The 11475-nt window shown below is 36.4% G+C and overlaps 1 protein-coding gene across 13 annotated transcripts in view; it reads right to left on the bottom strand.

Annotated features, from left to right (window-relative positions):
* Nucleotides 1–1895: 1895 nt before the first annotated feature.
* The window catches only part of ALG13 (ALG13 UDP-N-acetylglucosaminyltransferase subunit), an 82361-nt gene continuing 72781 nt past the window's right edge, over nucleotides 1896–11475 (bottom strand). For all 13 annotated transcript variants that reach the window (XM_077988036.1, XM_015128036.1, XM_077988039.1 and 10 more), the window contains 3 exons: nucleotides 9573–9613; nucleotides 4648–4822; nucleotides 1896–2811 (listed from right to left, as the gene is read on the bottom strand). In XM_077988036.1, coding sequence (XP_077844162.1) covers nucleotides 2546–2811; nucleotides 4648–4822; nucleotides 9573–9613 — 482 coding nt within the window. In that variant the 3' untranslated portion in view covers nucleotides 1896–2545. The remainder of the gene's footprint in view (nucleotides 2812–4647; nucleotides 4823–9572; nucleotides 9614–11475) is intronic.

Genomic DNA, 11475 nt, shown 5'->3' with positions numbered 1-11475 from the left:
AGGCAAGGCAGCATATACAAGTTTGAAATAAAAACAAATCTACTGGAAATCTAAGGCAGATGCGCTTGTCTCAAAATCCGCCAAATTCCAAACCGGTATTCTCAAGACTACAATCTTCTAAAACACCCCTTAGAAGCTAGTGAACCACTGACAGCTGAAGACAGAGGACAATCACTTTCTGTGATATGTATACTTCAGAAATGTTTGCACATTCAAAAAATGTTGGGAAGGGGCTATTCCATGTTATAAGCTTGAGTAAAATAAACCTTCATGCAAAACACAATTTGCAGGCTGCATAAATTGAGAACCCAGGAGGTTAGCAGAGAAGTTAAAACACTAATACACACAGTTGGTTGTTATAAAACATTAGTGCACTGCTATCCACCTTAAGTTGTCAGATGCTAACTTGTAGTGCAAGGCCTTCTTAAAATCAAGGATACAAAAACAAATCCGATCAGTACTATTATGAAGCAGAACCCTTTACCACACTGGCTTATTTAGAACTCATCAATATCAATCATCTTGAGAACAGTACATTGAAGATACATCTTCTTTGCAATGTTCCACTCCAGTACCTTCAACTGTTCAAGTACTTCAAGCCCTGATGTCTCAAATTGTTCTTTTTGGCCAGGGTGTAGCCACAGGGGGAAAGGAGAGACTGATTCACAAACATAAATAACCTTTTAAGAAAGTGATATAAATAGGTTTTGTGGCAACCAAAGAACACTTTTTAAATAGCTGTTTGTCAGGTGAGACAGAGCAAAGCATTCAGGATTATTTTCCCCTCAGAGAAGAACTGATCAATACAGGACATCTTGTGGTCTTCAGATAGATGAAAGGGAGAAGGCAAAAAAGGATGATGAAATGTATCTCACAGCAAGCCAAAGACAAGCCAGGCCTTCAGAGATACAAGATTAAGTCTAAAAACAAAAACGGTAAGATATGACAATGTCTGGACTCAGAAAACAATAACCCCGAATGAAGGCCTCAGTAGCAAGTTTTTCTCTGACCTTCTCCTGCCCTCCTGTCTCTCAGTCTCCTTCTTCCTCAAAGCTAGCCATAGAAACTAGAGTCCCTCTTCCCCAAGGTGGGTCATAGAAACCAGAACCCCTTTTTCCTGAAAGCCAGCCACAAAACCTAAAAATATTACTCGAACTTTTCTAAAACCTAAAAATATTACTACACCTTTCTGTGTAAAAACTGGCCATAAAACATTTATCTGATCTACCTGGTTTGACTGTCATCATAAGACCCCCTATTCCAGAGAGGATCCTGCCCCATACCCAGAAGGAAGGAATGTGTGCTCAGAGAGGCCAAGAACACGAATAAGCCTTGTTGGGTTTCCCCTACTCAAGTCCATTAGCAGATCATACCCTTTTTGTCCAATTATATTTCCACATGGCTGTCCATACTTCGTTGAACCTAAGCATAAAAATGGACAATTTCCCCTGTATTTTTGGGTCTTCATTCTGAAGGTTCCCGTGTACACATTAAAATTTGTATGCCCTTTCTCCTCTTTACCTGCCTTTCGTGAGCTTTCGGTGAACCTTTAGAGGGTGAAGGAGTTTTCCCTTGGCTCCGTATAACTATTGAAAGTATAGGACAATGAGAAGTCTAAAGTTCTATAAGAGGGTTATAGATGCTTTAAAAAACATGCACACACACAAAAGAAACATTTTCCAGAGAAAAGGCATAGATATGGTAGTATGTGCTGCAATGACTCTAGATTAAATAACATTTCAAGTGGCTCTGCAACTACTCCCCACCAGTTTATGCTAAAAATTTACATTCTTTGACAACCAAAATGCCAGAGCCAGAGAAAAAACATGTTGAAACAATCAAACGTCCGGTACTCTTTGCTGACATGAAAACGCAAAAAGAAAAAATCCCACTTGTTTTGGCAATTTTAAATGCTATTTTTTATTTACTGCTAACTGTGCAAAAGACACCAATTCAATACAGTGCAGTAAAACACTTACATACATCCAGTATTAAACAATAGCGTATGGGATAAATCTAAAGCAGAGAACCATGTGCCTTCAAAACTGATATCACAGAATGCAACTGGCTTCAGACAATTCTCAAGAAACCTGAAGAGCTCTTTAATTTAATATTAAGTGAGTTACCCAGAAGCAAAGGCTCTTGGTTTTACTTTCTAGAAAAAAGTTCAAGTTATTCCAATTCTGCATGGTTTAATATGATGTGTGATCTCTGAACCAATGAAATACTTTATATTCATTTTATCAATTGGTACCATCAGCTAATATAAAGCTGACAAATGGCTGACAGGAAAATAGCTGAATACAATGAAGTATGCTCAATATGGGGCTAGTTGTACATCCATCTCAATTTCCTTAGTCACAGCCCAAAATAATATCCCTTTATTTTAAAGTACTATTTTAAATCAAAAGGTAAAATAATTTTAAAGACAAATACAATAGTAAACACTAATCACCTAAATCATTTAACCACTAACATAAAAAACTTTCTAAAAACAAAAACAGCAAGAAAATGGCAGTGCAAGAATACTTCATACTGCTGGATCTTACATACCCTGAGGTACATAGTGAGAAGCTGGGGGAGATGGAGCAAGATAGCCAATTGGCCCAGGATTTATAGCACCATGAATTTGAGAAGAACCACCATATGCTGTACCAACTGGATGCCAGGGGGGAACACAGGAATAATCTGGCACAACTGGGAGGCAGGAGTCAAAACCTGGCAAAGGTGGCTGCCCATAGGGATCTGACATTACTGGATAATAGACTGCTCCATGAGGGACAGATGAAGGATCAGCATTCGGAAAAGTATCTGAAAGAAAGAATGTATACAGTCTACTTTACATAAAAAAATTCACCAAAACAAAACCCCATGCAACATAAGTGGATGTTCTTATGTGTGAAAATAAAATTTATTAACTATAAGAAAGATCACAGCAATTGCAGGAGGAGTACTTTAAATACAAATAATGACTAAATATGAAAATTTCCAAATTAAAAAACTGTGAAATACATGTGTCAAATCTATTCAACGTACAGACAGCTATCTTTCTGGGATGATTTAGGTATTAACAAGCTAAATACATAAATATTCTCTAGAGTCCTTCTAGTTAAATTCTTATAAGAGGTGGTCACAATTGAGTTATCCAATAGTTTTACAAGAGACATCATTCAAATAACCATTTAGCAATGAAAAACTCAGGTGTCTGGACAGTCTGGTCTATACCTGAAAGTATAATTCTGAAGAGCACCCTAAAAGTGTCATCTCTTGAATGTCATTAAGATCAAATTTTAATTTCATAGCACTTTTGCCACGAGTCAGTTCCAGTGGAAATAAATGCTGTTTTGATCTTGCTATAATGAGCATACACATTAGACAAAAAAAAAAAAAAAAAAAAAATTCATTACTTGGGCTTAGATTAACTCTGTGAAATTAAGACTGCCACTGCCTCATAGTTAATTACAATTAAAAATAGCTCTATAGAAGGTATATTGCACAAAATTAAAAAAAAAAAAAAGACTGACAATGTAATATGCTTTAAAAAAGGAAAGGAAGAGAGAAAGTAGTATTCCTAATATGCACCAGGTAATAGCATACTTATACATAAGGTCCCAATTAGTTCTGTAACAACCCTGGCAAGTCAGGTACGAACTCCTGAACTCAGGTGATCCACCTGCCGCAGCCTCCCAAAGTGCTGGGATTACAGGCGTGAACCACCAGTATTTTAATACCTAGCCTTTCAGGTAATTGTAGATATTCTTTGATGCTACACCCAAACTACATAAGTGGTAGTTCCTCAAAGGTAAAACTCCTCCTTCACTGAGTTATGCAGAGCTTCCAAATGTTGACACATTTCCTCATACAATTTAAGAAACTACATTCAGCTCTACTTATTACAGGAGTTTCAGTTGGTGGGAAGGTGTCAAGCTCGTGGTGGAAAATAAATGTTTTCCTAAATTCTAATTTTTATTTGAAAGCTAAAATTGTATCTTTGAAAACAAATATTACTAGTTATTTATCCTAAAGTGACAGGCTCACTTTGTTCATTTAAGAAAATGCTGACCAGATCAACTAAGTATGAATAATGATAATTTATCCCTCTTTCAAGTCAGCAAGTACAACTCATAACTTAATAGCACAAGTCTTTTTCCTTAAGTTAATCATTATACTTCATTTAGTATGCAGAAGTGTTTTATAAGTAGTTCCATTTTTGTCACAAAGAAAAATACAACTATTCAAGGATAAAAATTTAGTAAAAATGTCTTTGATTAAACAAAAAAAAAATAAGATTGGCATTTTTGTACCATGGGTGTATTGCAGTGAGATAAACACTGATTACTAGCAGAGTCTGGGGCCACTACCAATTTGTGCTTAGGTGCCAGCAGTTTTACCCATCACTGGTTTCTATACCCTCAATGAAAATACAAGCCAGTGAAAGGGGCAAATAAAATCTTAGTATTATTATGAACACTTCTGACCTCATGACTCCCTTGAAAGAGTCTTAGGGACCACAAGAGGTCCACATATCATGCTTTGAGAATCACTGGTGTAGTATATGGACCTCATGAAACATATGAAAGTTATTACTGAATTACACACAATAAAATCCAACTGTCTTTCTTGCTGGCAATCTCATTACATACTCACCATTTGCTGATGCTTCCGCCTGTGTGCCATCTTCTCTCCTCACCTCACTGTAAAATTGAGGAATGGTTGGATCTACCAGAGGTGGCTCAGTATAGACTGGATAATTCTCTACATGAAGCTGCTGCTGCATCTGTGGCACATAGACCATGGAGTGCCAGTAGTTGTGGTAATAGCACTTGAGCAAGAAAGGGCAGCAAAAAAACAAGAAACTTTACTTTTCTCTATTCTTAATGTAATACAGTTCCCCACAGACCAAAAAAAAAAAAAAAAAAAGTAAGAATTAGGACATGATTTTCAGGTGAGGTAGCAATGACTTTTTTGACCTAAAAACTTGACACTTTAGTCTGTTCTCTATAAGAACTTCAGGATCTTTTGCAGAATTTGTATCTCATATTTAAACCTAAAAATTCTTTCAGGGAATCGTCTAGAAGACCTGTATACAAAGGTGTCTTTTATAGTATTTTTAAAAGCAAAACACATCGCACATAGTATTTAACAACAGGGAACTGGATAAATTATATACCCGCAATGAAATACTATACAGGCAACGAAAATCATGCTGTAAACTATTTAAAGAAAAAATGCCTGTATTATTAAAAGATTAAAAAATTATACAGCATAATCCATAGTTTGTAAAATACAAAAGTTGTAAGAAAATATATGAAAGTATACAGTGATCATAGAGGTGATTTTAGTTTTCTTTATACCATAGTTTCAAAATGTACTACAATAGACACTATGATTTCTAATAAGAAAAATATTGAAATATCTACTCAGCATCTCCTGGTATTCCATGATGTAAAAGGCAGGAAAATATTTTTAAATGCCTCAGTGAAATAGATTACAAAGTTTCCACATGTGACTATAATAAACTAACATAACAGAAGGGGCAAGCGGTTTATCAATTCTTGAAACTGAATTTAGGAAAAATAGTCTCAAAGAACAAAAACCCACCCCATTACTCTTAATTTATAGATGTGTACTATTTGGGAAGACAGTTTTCTTGGCACTGACATGTCTAAAGCTTTAGGGAAATCAGTGTCAGGGAATATGAACTAATCTGAGCATTCATCCAGGACAGCATAGAGTTTATCATCATCTGAGAGATCTTAAGATGCATTATTCCTTTCAGTAAATATGCCATGTTGTTACATTTTAAGTCAAGTGTATTTCAGAGGGAAAGTGATCCCTGAAAGACTAAAATAAAAGAGCTCTCACCTCAAATCAGAGACACCTTTCACTGATGAAGACATTTGTCAGTACCCACCTGCCTCTACAACTCAGGGGAGTGGTGAAAAACCAGTGTTGAGCAAGCATCTTTGAACACATGAGTGCTTTAAAAATGCAGCTCTTTATTTTTATTTTTATATTTAATTTATTATAAGTTCTGGGATACATGTGCAGAACACGCAGGTTTGTTACATGGGTATACATGTGCCATGGTGGTTTGCTACACCCATCAATCCATTATCTACATTAGGTATTTGTCCTAATGCTCTCCCTCCCCTTGCCCCCAATCCCCCAACAGGCCCCGATGTGTGATGTTCACCTCCCTGTGCCCATAGGTTCTCATTGTTCAACTCTCACTTATGAGTGAGAACATGCGGTGTTTGGTTTTCTTTTTCTGTGTTAGTTTGTGGAGAATGGTTGCCAGCTTCATCCATGTCCCTGCAAAGGACACAAACTCAGTCTTTTTTTATGGCTGCATAGTATTCCACAGTGTATGTGTGCCACATTTTCTTTATGCAGTCTATCATTGATGGGCATGTGAGTTGGTTCAAGTCTTTGGTATTGTGAATAGTACTGCAATAAACATACGTGTGCATGGGTCTTTATAGAATGATTTATAATCCTTTGGGTATATACCCAGTAATGGGATGGTTGGATCAGATTGTATTTCTCATTCTAGATCCCTGAGGAATCGCCACACTGTCTTCCACAATGGTTGAACTAATTTACAATCCAGCCAACAGTGTAAAAGCGTTCCTATTTCTCCGCATCCTCTCCAGCATCTGTTGTTTCCTGACTTTTTAATGATTGCCATTCTAACTGGTATCTCATTATGGTTTTGATTTGCATTTCTCTAATGACCAGTGATGATGAGTTTTTCATGTTTGTTGGTCACATAAATGTCTTTTGAAAAGTGTCTGTTCATATTCTTTGCCCACTTTTTGATTATTTCTTGTAAATTTGTTTAAGTTCCTTGTAGATTCTGGATATTCGCCCTTTGTCAGATGGATGGCAAAAACTTTCTCCCATTCTGTAGGTTGCCTGTTCACACTGAGTTTCTTTTGCTGTGCAGAAGCTCTTTAGTTTAATTAGATCCCACTTGTCAATTTTAGTTTTGCTTTTGTTGCCATTGCTTTTGGTGTTCTAGTCATGAAGTTTTTGCCCATGCCTACGTCCTGAATGGTATTGCCTAGGTCGTCTTCTAGGGTTTTTATGGTTTTAGGTCGTATGTCTAAGTCTTTAATCCATCTTGAGTTAATTTTTGTATAAGGTGTAAGGAATGGGTCCAGTTTCAGTTTTCTGCATATAGTTAGCCAGTTTTCCCAACACCATTTATTAAATAGGGAATCCTTTCCCCATTGCTTGTTTTTGTCAGGTTTGCCAAAGGTCAGATGGTTGTAGATCTGTGGCATTATTTCTGAGGCCTCTCTTCTGTTCTGTTGGTCTATATACCTGTTTTGGTACCAGTACCATGCTGTTTTGGTTACTGTGGCCTTGTAAAATAGTTTGAAGTCAGATAGCATGATGCCTCCAGCTTTGTTCTTTTTTGCTTAGGATTGTCTTGGCTATACAGACTCGTTTTTGGTTTTGTATGAAATTTGAAGTTTTTTCTAATTGAAGAAAGTCAATGGTAGTTTAATGGGAATAGCACTGAATCTATAAATTACTTTTGGCAGTATAGTCATTTTCATGATACTGATTTTTCCTATCCATAAGCATGGAATGTTTTTCCCTTTGTTTGTGTCCTCTCTTATTTCGTTGAACAGTGATTTGTAGTTCTCCTTGAAGAGGTCCTTCACATTCCTTGTTAGTTGGATTCCTAGGTATTTTATTCTCTTTGTAGCAATTGTGAATGCGAATTCACTCATGATTTGGCTATTATTGGTATATAGAAATGCTTGTGATTTTTGCACACTGATTTTGTGTTGCACACAAGTTCAGACTTTGCTGAAGTTGCTTATCAGCTTAAGGAGTTTTTGGGATGAGACAATGGGGTTTTTAAAATATACAATCATGTCATCTGCAAACAAAGACAATGTGACTTCCTGTTTTCCTATTCATATACCCTTTCTTTCTTTCTCTTGCCTGACTGCCCTGGCCAGAACTTCCAATACTATGTTGAATAGGAATGGTGAGAGAGGACATCCTTGTCTTGTGCTGGTTTTTCAAAGGGAATGCTTCCAGCTTTTGCCCATTTAGTATGATATTGGCTGTGGGATTGTCCTAAATAGTTTTTATTATTTTGAGACACGTTCCATCAATACCTAATTTATAGTGAGTTTTTAGCATGAAGGGGTGTTGAATTTTATAGAAGGCCTTTTCTGCATCTATTGAGATAGTCATGTGGTTTTTGTCATCGGTTCTGTTTATGTGATGGATTACATTTATTGATTTGCTTATGTTGAACCACCCTTGCATCCACTTGATTGTGGTGGATAAGCTTTTTAATGTGCTGCTGGATTCAGTTTGCCAGTATTTTACTGAGGATTTTCACATTAATGTTCATCAGGGATATTGACCTGAAATTTTCTTTTTTTGTGTCTCTGCCAGGTTTTGGTATCAGGATGATGTTGGCTTCATAAAATGAGTTAGGAAGGAGTCCCTCTCTTTCTATTGATTGGAACAGTTTCAGAAAGCATGGTACCAGCTCCTCTCTGTACCTCTGGTAGAATTCGGCTGTGAATCCATCCGGTCCTGGACTTTTTTTGGTTGGTAGGCTATTAATTACTTCCTCAATTTCAGAACTTGTTTTTGGTCTACTCAGGGATTCGACTTCTTCCTGCTTTAGTCTTGGGAGCGTGTGTGTGTCCAGGAATTTATCTATTTCTTCTAGATTTTCTAGTTTATTTGCATAGAGGTGTTTATAGTATTCTCTGACAGTAGTTCGTGTTCTGTGGTATCATTTTTTATTATGTCTATTTGATCTTCTCTCTTTTCTTCTTTATTCACCTGGCTAATGGTGTATCTATTTTGTTAATTTTTTAAAAAAAACAAAAAACAAAAAAAAAAACAGCTCCTAGATTCAGATTTTTTGAAGGGTTTTTCGTGTCTCTCTCTCTTTCAGTTCTGCTCTGATCTTAGTTATTTCTTGTCTGTTGCTAGCTTTTGAATTTGTTTGCTTTTGCTTCTCTAGTTCTTTTAATTGTGATGTTAGGGTGTTGATTTTAGATACTTCCCGGTTTCTCATGTGGGTATTTAGTGCTATAAATTTCTCTCTAAACACTGCTTTAGCTGTGTCTCAGAGATTCTGGTACATTGTGTCTTTGTTCTCATTGGTTTCAAAGAACAAAACACAGTGCCTTAAGTATCTTTGAATCTGTCTAATTTTCACATAAAATGGAAAGATAGTCATAAAAATATTTTAGGATAATTCATTTATTTTGAGACAGACCACCACAGTGAAAAGTTAGTATGTAATGTTAAATATGATGGCTAATCTAATATATGCTGAGGTTGTGCTGCTTACAGCCCAGTACCCCTCTCTTCAGTTTAATGAGTATTTTGTAAGAGAAACTAAAGAACTGGGAGGCTAAAGCAGACAACTGAACTACATCATCTTGAGAGATCTCTCAGACAGAAATAAAATTTTTAGTCCCCTTAGTGCTTTTGGTTTTTGAAGTTCAAGGGTCTGATTATCAAAACAGTTTATACTTTGAAAATAGGGCTTATCAAAGAAATTTTAACATGGCACTTACCTGTAATCCTAGATTGAAATAGTACTGCAAAACTTTTGTATCTAAAATTAAAAACCAAAAAAAATAGTGACTTGACTGACATAAGCAATTAGAATTATCTTTTAAAAGCTCTTCTGGCTGGGCGTGGTTGCTCATGCTTGTAACCCCAGCACTTTGGGAGGCCTAGGTGGGCAGATTACTTGAGGTCAGGAGTTCAAGACCATCCTGGCCAACATGGTGAAACCCCGTCTCTACTAAAACTATAAAAATTAGCTGGACGTAGTGGCAGATGCCTGTAATTCCAGCTACTCAGGAGGCTGAGGCATAAGAATCACTTGAATCTGGGAGGTGGAGGTTGCATTGAGCTGAGATCATGCCACTGCACTCCAGCCTGGGTGACAGAGTGAGACTCTATCTCAAAAAAGAAAAAAAAAAGAGCTTTTCTGTTTCAGCATTATTAAGATATCAATGTAATCTTGCCACATTAATACCATTCTCAATTTTACCTTATAGTAAATGACTACTTACCTACCAATATAGGTAAAATTATTTTCTCATCTAAGGTTTAGTTACCAAATAAAATTTTTATTTCTAATCTTAATTTTAGGCAGATGTTAAAAGAGTGTCACTTGGGTAATATTTAGGAAGAATCCAATAAAGGCATTTTCTTGTTTGTTTCAAAATGGAATTTTTACTTTAATACACTTCTAGAACATAAGCAATTATTTTGGTCCTCAGTTACTAGCACTTACATACAATACAGACTAATACTCTACTGACAGAGATTAGTGATGCCTGCTGAGACAATTAGAACAATATGAAACAATTCATCCTGTTTTTATTTGCCATGACTGACATACCACCATCAGAACTCCAAAGAGAAGGGCAATGAGCAAGGTAATTTTTCTTGACATTATGAAACTGAACTATTTCATAAATGAACAAAAACTGCTTTTAGCATTCCAATTGCACCTCTAAATGTATTTTTATTGCTTGACCTGAGATCCACACATATTTTTATTTACAAAGTAATATAATCTGAGTTCCACTAACAGATGAACTTTCAGAAAACCCCTCTTTAAGTTGGAGACTCCCTACACATACAAATACATTTATTGCCATTTTTTAAAAAATCAGCTTGTTGGGCAAGGACTTCATGTCTAAAACACCAAAAGCAACAGCAACAAAAGCCAAAATTGACAAATGGGATCTAATTAAACTAAAGAGCTTCTGTACAGCAAAAGAAACTACCATCAGAGTGAACAGGCAACCTACAGAATGCGAGAAAATTTTTGCAACCTACTCATCTGACAAAGGGCTAATATCCAGAACCTATAAAGAACTCAATCAAATTTACAAGAAAGAAACAAACAACCCCATCAAAAAGTGGGCAAAGGATATGAACAGACACTTGTCAAAAGAAGACATTCATACAGCCAACAGACACATGAAAAAATGCTCATCATCACTGGCCATCAGAGAAATGCAAATCAAAACCACAATGAGATACCATCTCACACCAGTTAGAACGGCAATCACTAAAAAATCAGGAAACAACAGGTGCTGGAGAGGATATGGAGAAATAGGAACACTTTCACACTGTTGGTGGGACTGTAAACTAGTTCAACCATTGTGGAAAACAGTGTGGTGATTTCTCAAGGATCTAGAACTAGAAATACCATTTGACTCAACCATCTCATTACTGGGGATACACCCAAAGGATTATAAGTCATGCTGCTATAAAGACACATGCACACGTATGTTTATTGCAGCACTATTCACAATAGCAAAGACTTGGAATCAATCCAAATGTCCATCAGTGACAGACTGGATGAAGAAAATGTGGCACATATACACCATGGAATACTATGCAGCCATAAAAAAGGATGAGTTCGTGTCCTTTGTAGGGACATGGATGCAGCTG

This window comes from Macaca mulatta, chromosome X (genome assembly GCF_049350105.2).
Source record: "Macaca mulatta isolate MMU2019108-1 chromosome X, T2T-MMU8v2.0, whole genome shotgun sequence".
NCBI lineage: Eukaryota > Metazoa > Chordata > Mammalia > Primates > Cercopithecidae > Macaca > Macaca mulatta.
The sequence above is the reverse complement of the archived record's forward strand: the minus strand, read 5'-3'. Positions and strand labels throughout refer to the sequence as shown.